Raw genomic sequence first — 12108 nt, 5'->3', positions numbered from 1 at the left:
TCCCATTCACAGCCGGTTGTGATACAGCCTGGAATCTAACCAGGGTCTGTATTGACGCCTTTAGCACTGAGATCCAGTGCCTTAGACCGCTGCGCCACTCGGGAGCCATTTAAAATGTTATGTCTACCCCTGAGTCCAGGTTGCAGCGTCAGTTCAAGGTAATGTGGGGGTTTATGTCAGGCATTCTGCTGCTCAGTCTATCAGTCAGCAGCATCTCTACAGGATGGAGCAGCACACCTCTCTCTACATGCTACTCTATTGTAAGTAGGGTGACTGTTTCCATTGTGTCATCAGTCAACATTTCCAAGCTCCATGAGTGGAGGGAGTGTAGATTCAATTTAGATCAAATGTAGCTTCAAGAAGAGGACTCTTGAACTTGAGCAATATTATAAATGTGCACTGCACTATGTTAAGTAGTAAAATGCTGTGCTCTGTCTGTCTCTCTCCCTCTATCTTTCTAGTGCTGAATACTGTGATATACTCTGGACATGCTCAAATTAATGGTTAGTAGGTTTCAATGTTCACTTTGAAACATTTATTTCCAGTGGTGTAAAGTACTTAAGTACAAATAATTTAAAGTACTACTTAAGTTGTTTTTTGGGGTATCTGTACTTTACGATTTATATTTTTGATAACTTTCACAACTTCACTACATTCCCAAAGAAAACAATGTACTTTTTGCCTGACACCCAAAAGTACATTTTCAATGCGTAGCAGGAAAGGAAAATTTGCCTCTGATTTGACGAACTCACTAAACACAAATGCATCTTTTGTAAATTATGTCTGAGTGTTGGAGTGTGCCCCTGGCTATCCATACATTTTAAAAACAAGAAAATGCTTTGGTTAATAGAAGGAATTTAAAATTATTTATACTTTTACTTTTGATACTTAAGTATATTTTAGCAATTACATTTACTTTTGATACTTAAGTATATTTAGAACCAAATACTATTAGATTTTTACTCAAATAGTATTTTACTGGGTGACTTTTACTTTTACTTGAGTAACTTTCCATTAATGTATCTATACTTTTACTTAAGTATGACAATTGGGTACTTTTTCCACCACTTAATTTCTATAATCTAGTTATAGGCTGTCCAGAGTGGGAGAAAACGCTTGTTGGCGATATTTCATTTCCTTATGTTATAGAATATATTTTTTACAAATATAATTATTTATTGCCTGAACCGTTCAATTGGGTTCTTAACAGTATATGCAAAAAGTCGGATTTCGTCTGATAAGATTTCGTCTGATAAGCACCGATCTTTGTTAACAGAGCGGTTTAGCTTTCTCGCATAAACTTTTGAGGAATTAACATGTTGTGGTGGTCATCTTCAAAAGTTGTTTCCGCGGGTCGCAAAAATAAAAATGAACATAACATGAGCTGAATTAAATGTAAAAGGCTTTGAAAATAAAACGTATGCGGTACGTACGCTCTGTGCTTCGTTGACGTTTCAACGAAACAGACGTGCTTTTGTGAGAAATCGTTGAAAAAGAACAGCAATTTCGCATTAATATGAAAGTTGTATACTAAAATATTAAAATACTACGTAATGTCTCAAATTCGATATCTATCTTACCTCATACCTTGTTTTATGTTCTGAGGATTCGAGAAGAATTATGACGAGTTCAACAGGAAAGTGAGCCTGTCAGGTAGCCTTCATTCTTGCACAGCAGCCATCCAGCCTACCTGAGGCGATGTGCAATTTTCCTTTTTTCTTTACAATTTTATTTCTTTGGCCTCCATTGACTTAGTCACCCTAATTTTGGCCATCCTACAAGGGTAACAACTCCAATGAACTTTGAACGGATTGTGATAGAGACATGAGGTTTGGACCATTGGTTTTCTTAGAGGATTATCTACAAAATTATATATATTCTACCCATTGGTAAAAATATGATTTTTTTATGTCTTTGTTTTCATTGCTCATTAAGTTAAGTCACAATGGTGGTCTATGCACATTTGTTCTGATCTATTTGTTGTGATAGCAAGGTTTATGTAGAGAGATATGAGATATGAAGGGTGGTCAATATGTTGTCTCTCTTTCTCTCTCTCCAGCCTCTCTGAGCATCAGTCCTGACAGATCTCAGTTCTTTGAATATGAGTCTGTCTCTCTGAGCTGTGATGTTCAGAGCTCTACTGGATGGAGAGTGGTGAGGAACACGCTGAAAGGAGGGACTGAAGAGTGTCCCACTGACTGGGGATTTTTTAAAGGGTCTTCATGCACCATATCTGCAGTACCATCAGACAGTGGAGTGTACTGGTGTGAGTCTGGGTCTGGAGAACACAGCAATGCTGTTAACATCACAGTACATGGTATGTCCAAAAGCTGTTGCATTCATATCTGATGACAGAGAATATTGTGTTGTTTGTGTAGTATAGTGTACAGAGATTGTTATTATATTGTTATTATTGGGTCTGAACCCAGCCCTGTGCAACTGGGTCCTGGACTTCCTGATGGGCCGCCCCCAGGTGGTAAAGATAGGCAACAACACCTCCACCACGCTGATCCTCCACCACGCTGATCCTCAACACAGGAGCCCCACAAGGGTGTGTGCTCAGCCCCCTCCGGTACTCCCTGTTTATCAATGACTGCGTGGTCATGCACACCTCCAACTCAATCATCAAGTTTTCAGACGACACAACAGAGGTGTAGGCCTGATTAACAACAAAGACAAGACAGTCTACATGGAGAAGGTGAGGGCCCTGGCGGAGTGGTGCCTGGAAAATAACCTCTCCCTCAACATCAATAAAATGAAGGAGCTGATCGTGGACTTCGGGAGACAGCAGAGGGAGCACGACCCCAACCACATTGACGGGGCCGCAGTGGAAAAGGTGAAAACCTTCAAGTTCCTCGGTCATGACGTTGGCCTGTGGGTAAGGTTTATGACCCCCCCATAAATACCTTTCTCCCTTGACTCAACTGAAGGACTCTTGAATAGCCTTTGTTAAACATAGAGAGTCTGGGAATATCATACTGTCACGGTTGTCGTAGAGAGGAGGGGACCAAAGTGCAGCGTGTGTGTCGTTCCACATTATTTATTTACACTGTGAAACTATTGAATACATAAATAAACTGAAAGACAAAAACAACAAACCGTGACGCAAAGGTGAAACATACACAACTCAAAAATAATCTCCCACAAACCCAGGTGGGACAAACACTAACTTAAATATGACCTCCAATTAGAGACAACGATGACCAGCTGCCTCTAATTGGAGATCATCTCAAACAAAGCCCAACATAGAAATACAAAACCTAGAACAACCCAACATAGAAATTCAAAACTAGAACATAACAACATAGAAAAACTAAACTAGAAAACCCCCGTCACGCCCTGACCTACACTACCATAGAAAATAACAGCTTACCATGGTCAGGATGTGACACAAAAGGTGGGGGGAAAGGAACCATATTTCGGTAATCCAACTAGTGGAGAATATGCATTGGTACTTAATGAATATGATGTCAGTTCGGTTGTCATCTGAGACATTATGACTGATGACAGGACGACATAAGCTGTATCTGGGAAAGTCTACACATTCTAGTTATCAGATTCACATGGAATTGTTGTGCAATTTAAATGTTTAAATATGAAACTATTTGTGAAAAGATGAAATGTAATCTTAACCCAATTCTCTCATTTGGAAGCTTTCATAAGGTTAGAGCTCTGCTCAATCAGTGGTCCTCCCCTGTGAAGAGACATTGGTTATAAACTATGAAACACACCCTTCTCTCCCTCCACTATATAAGCCCTTGACGAAAATGTAACCTCCTGTTCTGAGTACGTAAGGCCTGCAGCCTCTGAGTTAAAAGGGAGAATAATTTGCTGTTCCGGGTACATTAGGGCGACGGTCCGATGTCAGAAGGATTCAGATAATAAGCTGTTCCGGGTACATTAGGGCGACGGTCCGATGTAAGAAGGATTCAGATAATAAGCTGTTCCGGGTACATTAGGGCGACGGTCCGATGTCAGAAGGATTCAGATAACTTGCTGTTCCGGGTACATTAGGGCGACGGTCCGATGTAAGAAGGATTCAGATAACTTGTTGTTCCGGGTACATTAGGGCGACGGTCCGATGTCAGAAGGATTCAGATAATAAGCTGTTCCGAGGACGTGAGGATGACGGTTCCACGTTAAAAGGACGAACATGTCAACTACAGAACTAAGCCAACCTCAGCGTGAGCTTTGGTTGCGAATGGTATGAACTTTGAACTCTTATTCACTACAGAAGTGATACCTCCTAGCTGTTGAGTTAGCAGCGGCCACTGTAAACGTGGGATAGGAAAGGACGGACAAAGGATCTCTTCTAACAAACAACACGACACTGCCAAGTACCCAGTTTACCACCAGAGACACTCTTAAAGGGACAAGGAAGATCTCTGTTGGGCAACAATTTAGCGCCGTCCACAGGGTATGGCATGGCATTGCAAAATGGAGTGATAGCCTTCCTTCTTCAAGATCCCTTTTACCCTGTACAAATCTCCCACTTTACCACCACCAAAGCACCCCCAGACCATTACATTGCCCCCCCCCCCATGCTTAACAGATGGCGTCAAGCACTCCTCCAGCATCTTTTAATTTTTTCTGCATCTCACGAATGTTCTTCTTTGTGATCCGAACACCTCAAACTTAGATTCGTTTATCCATAACACTTTTTTCCATTCTTCCTCTGTCCAGTGTTGGTGTTCTTTTGCCCATCTTAATCTTTTATTTTTATTGGCCAGTCTGAGATATGGCTTTTTCTTTGCAACTCTGCCTAGAAGGCCAGCATCCCGGAGTCGCCTCTTCACTGTTGACGTTGAGACTGATGTTTTGCGGGTACTATTTAATGAAGCTGCCAGTTGAGGACTTGTGAGGCGTCTGTTTCTCAAACTAGACACTCTAATGTACTTGTCCTCTTGCTTGGTTGTGCACCGGGGCCTCCCACTCCTCTTTCTATTCTGGTTAGAGACAGTTTGCGCTGTTCTATGAAGGAAGCTGTACACACCGTTGTACGAGATCTTCAGTTTCTTGGCAATTTCTCGCATGAAATAGCCTTCATTTCTCAGAACAAGAATAGACTGACGAGTTTCAGAAGAAAGTGCTTTGTTTCTGGCCATTTTGAGCCTGTAATCGAATCCACAATTGCTGATGCTCCAGATACTCAACTAGTCTAAAGAAGGCCAGTTTTATTGCTTCTTTAATCAGAACAACAGTTTTCAACTGTGCTAACATAATTGCAAAAGGCTTTTCTAATGATCAATTAGCTTTTTAAAATTATAAACTTGGATTAGCTAACACAACGTGCCATTGGATCACAGGAGTGATGGTTGCTGATAATAGGCCTCTATACACCTATGTAGATATTCCATTCAAAATCAGCTGTTTCCAGGTACAATAGTCATTTACAACATTAACAATGTCTACACTTGTCACGCCCTGACCATAGAGAACCCTTTTATTTCTCTTTTTTGGTTAGGTCAGGGTGTGATTTGGGTGGGCATTCTAGATTTTGTATTTCTATGTTCCATTTCTATGTTGGCCTGATATGGTTCCCAATCAGAGGCAGCTGTTTTTCGTTGTCTCTGATTGGGGATCATATTTAGGCAGCCTTTTCTCACTGAGGTTTTGTGTGATCTTGTTTTTGTATAGCTGTTAGAAGCCTGCAAGACTTTTGGTTCGTTGTGTTTATAGATTTTTTTTTTCTGGTTCACCTTTGAATAAAATTATGATGAACCCAACTCACCTTGGTCTACCCATAACGACGAACGTTACAACACTGTATTTCTGATCAATTTGATGTTATTTTAATGGACAAAATATAGCTTTTCTTTCCAAAACAAGGACATTTCTAAGTGACCCCAAACTTTTGAACATTAGTGTACATAAGGTCACATGTTTTGCAGATGCTTGCATGAGATAGCTTGACTATATAAGGCTTCCGTACTCTTTGTGTGGGGGGCTCTCACTCCAGTCACTTGTGTGTGGTGCGACCAGCCTCCTTGTTGCGGTAGGTAGCCTAGTGGTTAGAATGTTGGACTAGTAACTGAAAGGTTGCAACATCAAATCCCCGAGCTGACAAGGTAAAATAAAAATCTGTTGTTCTGCCCCTGAACAAGGCAGTTAACCCACTGTTCCTAGGCTGTCATTGAAAATAAGAATTTGTTCTTAACTGACTTCCCTAGTTACATAAAGGTAAAAACAATAATGAAATTGCAATACATTTATTAATAAAAGTAATACCTTTATTGATTATTGACCTTGCCTCTCCTCAAATCAAATTTTATTGGTCACATACACGTGGTTAGCAGATGTTAATGAAAGTGTAGCGAAATGCTTGTGCTTCTTGTTCCAACAATGCAGTAATATCTAACAATTAATCTAACAAATTCCCAACAACTACCTTATACACACAAATGTAAAGGGATGAATAAGAATATGTACATATAAATATATGGATGAGCAATGGCTGTGTGGCATAGATGAGATGCAGTAGATGGTATAGAATACAGTATATACATATGAGATGAGTAATATAATATGTAAACATTATTAAAGTGGCGTTATTTAAAGTGACTAGTGATACCTTTATTAAGTCAAGTTATTAAAGTGGCCAGAGATTTGAGTCTGTATGTTGGCAGCAGCCTCTCTATGTTAGTGATGGCTGTTTAACAGTCTGATGGCCTTGAGATATAAGCTGTTTTTCAGTCTCTCGTTCCCAGCTTTGATGCACCTGTACTGACCTCGCCTTCTGGATGATATCGGGGTGAACAGGCAGTGGCTCAGGTGGTTGTTGTCCTTGATGATCTTTTTGGCCTTCCTGTGACATCGGGTGCTGTAGGTGTCCTGGAGGGCAGGAAGTTTGCCCCCGGTGATGTGTTGTGCAGACCGCACTACCCTCTAGAGAGCCTTGCAGTTGAGGCCGGTGCAGTTGCCGTACCAGGCGGTGATACAGCCCGACAGGATGCTCTCAATTGTGCATCTGTAAAAGTTTGTGAGTGTTTTAGGTGACAAGAAACATTTCTTGGGTTGAGGTCGGGTGATTGTGGAGGCTAGGTCATCTGATACAGCACTCCATCCTTCTTGGTCAAATAGCCCTTGCACATGCTGGAGGTGTGTTGAGTCATTGTCCTGTTGAAAAACAAATGGTAATCCTACTAAGCGCAAACCAGATGGGATGTATTGCTGCAGAATGCTGTGTAGCCATGCTGGTTAAGTGTGCCTTGAATTCTAAATAAATCACTGACAGTGTCTCCAGCAAAGCAACCCCACACATCACACCTCCTCCTCCATGCTTCATGGTGGGAACCACACATGCAGAAATCATCCACTCACCTACTCTGCATCTCACAAAGACACGGTGGTTGGAACCAAAAATCTCAAATTTGGACTCATCAGACCAAAGGACAGATTTCCATCGGTCTAATGTCCATTACTCTTGTTTCTTAGTCCAAGGAAGTCTCTTCTTATTATTGGTGTCCTTTAGTAGTGGTTTCTTTGCAGTAATTCGACCATGAAGGCCTGATTCACGCAGTTTCCTCTGAACAATGGATTTTGAGATGTGTCTGTTACTTGAACTCTGTGAAGCATTTATTTGGGCTGCGATTTCTGAGGCTGGTAACTCTAATGAACTTATCTTCTGCAGCAGAAGTAACTCTGTGTCTTCATTCCCTGTGACAGTCCTCATGACAGCCAGTTTCATCATAGAGCTTGATGTTTTTTTGGGACTGCACTTGAAGAAACTTTCAAAGTTCTTGAAATTTTCCACATTGACTGACCTTCATGTCTTAAAGTAATGATGGACTGTAATTTCTCTTTGCTTATTTGAGCTGTTCTTGCCATAATATGGACTTGGTCTTTCACCAAATAGGGCTATCTTCTGTATACTTGTCACAACACAACTGATTGGCGCAAATGCATTAAGAAGGAAAGAAATACCACAAATGAACTTTTAACAAGGCACACCTGTTAATTGAAATGCATTCCAGGTGACTACCAAATGAAGCTGGTTGAGAGAATGCCAAGAGTGCGCAAAGCTTTCATCAAGGCAAAGATTGGCTACTTTGAAGAATTTCATTTGTTTAACACTTTTTTGGTTACTACATGATTTCATGTGTTATTTAATAGTTTTGATGACTTCACTATTATTCTACAATGTAGAAAATAGTGAAAATAAAGAAAACTTTTGACTGGTACTGTATATTTTTACTCCGGATTCCGACATTGCTCGTCCTAATTTTTCAATTTTCCTGAATTCCATTATTTTACTTTTAAATGTGTATGTTTTGTTGTGTATTGTTAGATATTACTGCACTGTTGGAGCTAGGAACACAAGCATTTTGCTACACCCGCAATAACATCTGCTCACCATGTGTGTGCGACAATACAATTTGATTTGATATCTACCGTCTCCTGTGTTATATAGATGGGGCTGTGATCCTGGAGAGCCCTGCCATTCCTGTGACTGAGGGATATTTTGTGACTCTGCGCTGCGTATATGAAGACAAGAAAACGAAGAAAACATTCTCAAACTTCAGAGCTGATTTCCATAATGATGGATCCCTCATCATGACCAACACTACAGGGGAGATGACCATCCCTGCAGTATCCAAATCAGATGAAGGGCTCTACAAGTGTAACAACACTAAAGGAGAATCACCAGAGAGCTGGATGACTGTGACAGGTGAGCAATACTCTGCTCACACATTAGACCTTTATTTGAAGCTACGTATAGAAATGTGTCTTATTGTTGTGTGTGTGTGTGGTAATGGTCATGTAATTCGTTCCCCAGTTCCATCTTCAGCTCCAGGGCCAGCCCCATCTCCAGCAGTCCCAGTGTGGTCCATCTCTCTGCCCAGGCTGCTGTGTAGTCTACTAGTAGTGTCTCCTTACCTGCTGGTGACCATCATACTGGTGGTGAAATGCAACAGCCGCAGGAGCATGGCTCGAGGTGAGAACCCTACCACATCTTAACTGTATGTATTCACCTTTTAACCCAATACTATGTGCTGCACAGGAATACTACTTAAATAGTTAATCTTGATAGAATGTCCTAGAACTTCTTAGTTACAATGGTATGTGGTTAGTGCATGAGAAGTTTCTGTTCCGATCTCTGTATTATAGCTCAATCTGATGAAGAGAAGAAAAGATGTACTGTCATCACATAATCAGGATGGAATGTTACGCAACAACACACTTTATGGGAACCATGTTGATATGGTAACATCGGTGGACATTGTTAAAGAGAAGAGTAACCATGTTATTGTTGTTGTGTTGGAGTAAACACACTACTGTAGGCCCATGTCTGTGTCATGCTCCATGTAGCATTGTAAGGTTGTGTTGTGTTACAGGTCGGAGAGAGAGAGAGAGAGAGAGAGAGAGAGAGAGAGAGAGAGAGAGAGAGACAGACAGACAGACAGACAGACAGACAGACAGACAGACAGACAGACAGACAGACAGACAGACAGACAGACAGACAGACAGACAGACAGACAGACAGACAGACAGACAGACAGACAGACAGACAGACAGACAGACAGACAGACAGACAGACAGACAGACAGACAGAAGCCTGACTGAAGGATGGGGGAGAGAAGAAGACCCCCCACACACACACATAAACACACACATACACTGTTACCATGCACTTGTTTATCAGAATAGAGGATGTGCTGCTGTGTGGCTGGTTGCATATGAGCATATGCTGTGGTTAACCACTTTCTCTGTCCTTTTGTCTTCTGCTGCCCCCTTCCCTCCCTGCTCTACATGCTTCACTGCCAAAGCTGTAGCGGGCTAAAAAGCTACTGGTAAGTTAAAGCTGGACCACAAACATCAACAAGTTAAAAAAAAAAAATTCTGTGAAGTGTGAAGTTTCCAGAACTGTGGTTAGAACAGACTAACTTCCCTCAGTATCTACTGCACTCATGTATGTGTCACTGGTACAGGGAGACTTGTAATATTATGCCCCTGGTGAATGTCTTAAAGGTTTGCAGGTGTTTTTTAAATTGACATTTTAGAACTGATAACCAATAGCAGGCGTCAGGCTTATTGTGTCCATGCTTTCCACAGCCTGAGGAAATGTATCTGATCAAATACTTATTTCCCTCATTAAAATGCAAATCAATTTCTAACATTTTTTACATGCGTTTTTCTGGATTTTTTTGTTGTTATTCTGTCTCTCACTGTTCAAATAAACCTACCATTAAAATTATATACTGATCATTTCTTTGTAAGTGGGCAAATGTACAAAATCAGCAGGGGATCAAATACTTTTTGCCCCCACTGTATGTGCAAGAGGCTTCTAAACAGCTTCTACCCCCAAGCCATAAGACTCCTGAACATCTAATCAAATGGCTACCCAGACTATTTGCATTGCCCCCCCCCCCCTCCTTTTTCTACGGTGCTGCTACTCTCTGTTATTATCTATGCATAGTCACTTTAATAAGTCTACCTACATGTACATATTACCTAAATTACCTCGACTAACCGGTGCCCCTGCACATTGACTCTGTACCAGTAGCACCTGTATATAGCCTCGCTATTATTATTTTACTGCTGTACATTAATTATTTGTTACTTTTATTTGTAACTTTTTTACGGTATTTTCTTAAAACTGCATTGTTAGTTAAGGGCTTGTAAGTAAGCATTTCACTGTAAGATCTACACCTGTTGCATTCGGGCATGTGACAAATAACATTTGATTTGATAGAGTTCATCAGGCTGTTGATTGTGTCCTGTGGAATGTTGTCCCACTCGTTTTCAATAGCTGTGCGAAGTTTCTGGATATTGTCAGGAACTGGAACACGCTGTCGTACACGTCGATCAAGAGCATCCCACACATACTCATTGGGTGACATGTCTGGTGAGTATGTAGGCCATGGAAGAACTGGCACATTTTCAACTTTGTTTCAGAACATTACATCCTATGGAAATTCAATTGCACGCTCCCTCAAGACTTTAGACATCTGTGATTCTGTGTTGTGTGACAAAACTGCACATTTTAGAGTGGCCTTTTATTGTCCCAAGCACAAGGTGTACCTGTGTAATGATAATGCTGTTTAATCAGCTTCTTGATATACCACACCTGTCAGGTGGATGGTTTATCTTGGCAAATGAGAAATGTTCACTAACACGGATGTAAACTTATTGTGTGCACAAAATTTGAGAGAAATACGTTTTCTGTGCGTATGGAACATTTCTGGGATCTTTTATTTCAGCTCATGAAACATGGGACCAACACTTTACATGTTGAGTTTTTATTTTTGTTCAGTGTATTTATGTACGGTACCTTCCAAAAAAAGTTTACAGGTACATATATGTGGAAAATAACAAATGGAAAATAATAAATGGAAACTGAATTAACTGAATATGAAATTATGTTAATTTGTATATTGTATCTGTAACCCTCCCCTGAATCCTGCATTAGAGGGATGATAAATATATGGGTGAACTACCTGAAGCTGAGGGTAATTAACAAAGGCTGGTAGGTAAATAGCACCATCTGGTAGTGATCAGGAGTATGGCAGCGAGAAGGCAGAGAGATAGCTAACCCCCATGAGACGACCATTAATTCAACAAACGCAAATGCTGCGGTCAGACCCTTCTCTGCATGGCACTCTACCTGCTATGCATGAGCAATACCAATATGTGGCAGCTCGATTTATCATCATCTGACTCTGATTTATATTTAATCAAATATGGACTTGATTTCCATTTCTGTCATATTGTGATTTTTTTTTTTATAATGAAGCTGTAGCTGGATGGATACATATACTTTTACTTTCCACACATTTTAAACAGCTACATTCTTGATCTTTGTGAAACTTACCTCATATCGCATCTCATAACAGAAACACTTCCCAATTTTGTATCACACCATTGATTCACATTTGGGAGGTTGGTTGAAAACTAGGTTCTCGATATCAGACGTCTTTATTTATCAAGAAAAGTGTATACCACTAAATATTGTACTTTAAAAAAAAAATAGCCTACTGTTTTTAGCGAAGTTGTAACTAAATGACCCGTAAAAACCATTATAGATCATAAAAACATTCGGAAAAACACCCCTTGTCTACTTTTTGAAACATCCCAATTAGGTTCAGTCAGCGCGTTGGGCGTGACTTT

General features: G+C 40.5%; 1 protein-coding gene across 1 annotated transcript; it reads left to right on the top strand.

Moving 5' to 3' along the window:
* Positions 1–223: 223 nt before the first annotated feature.
* On the top strand, positions 224–11297 carry LOC106588868 (low affinity immunoglobulin gamma Fc region receptor II-like). The gene is made up of 5 exons (XM_045709612.2): positions 224–260; positions 2060–2317; positions 8411–8668; positions 8777–8935; positions 9109–11297. The coding sequence occupies exons 1-5, from the start codon at positions 224–226 to the stop codon at positions 9150–9152; spliced, it is 756 nt and encodes a 251-aa protein (XP_045565568.1). The 3' UTR covers positions 9153–11297.
* Positions 11298–12108: the final 811 nt, after the last annotated feature.

Source organism: Salmo salar, chromosome 27, assembly GCF_965601325.2.
Source record: "Salmo salar chromosome 27, fSalSal1, whole genome shotgun sequence".
Lineage (NCBI taxonomy): Eukaryota > Metazoa > Chordata > Actinopteri > Salmoniformes > Salmonidae > Salmo > Salmo salar.
The sequence above is the reverse complement of the archived record's forward strand: the minus strand, read 5'-3'. Positions and strand labels throughout refer to the sequence as shown.

Excerpts from the sequence above, each read along its gene's own strand:
- LOC106588868 (XM_045709612.2), top strand. The coding sequence starts at position 224 with ATGGAGCAGCACACCTCTCTCTACATGCTACTCTATT. Across the intron at positions 261-2,059 it reads TCTCTACATGCTACTCTATT|CCTCTCTGAGCATCAGTCCT; the intron begins GTAAGTAGGGTG and ends CTCTCTCTCCAG. Across the intron at positions 8,936-9,108 it reads CCGCAGGAGCATGGCTCGAG|CTCAATCTGATGAAGAGAAG; the intron begins GTGAGAACCCTA and ends TCTGTATTATAG.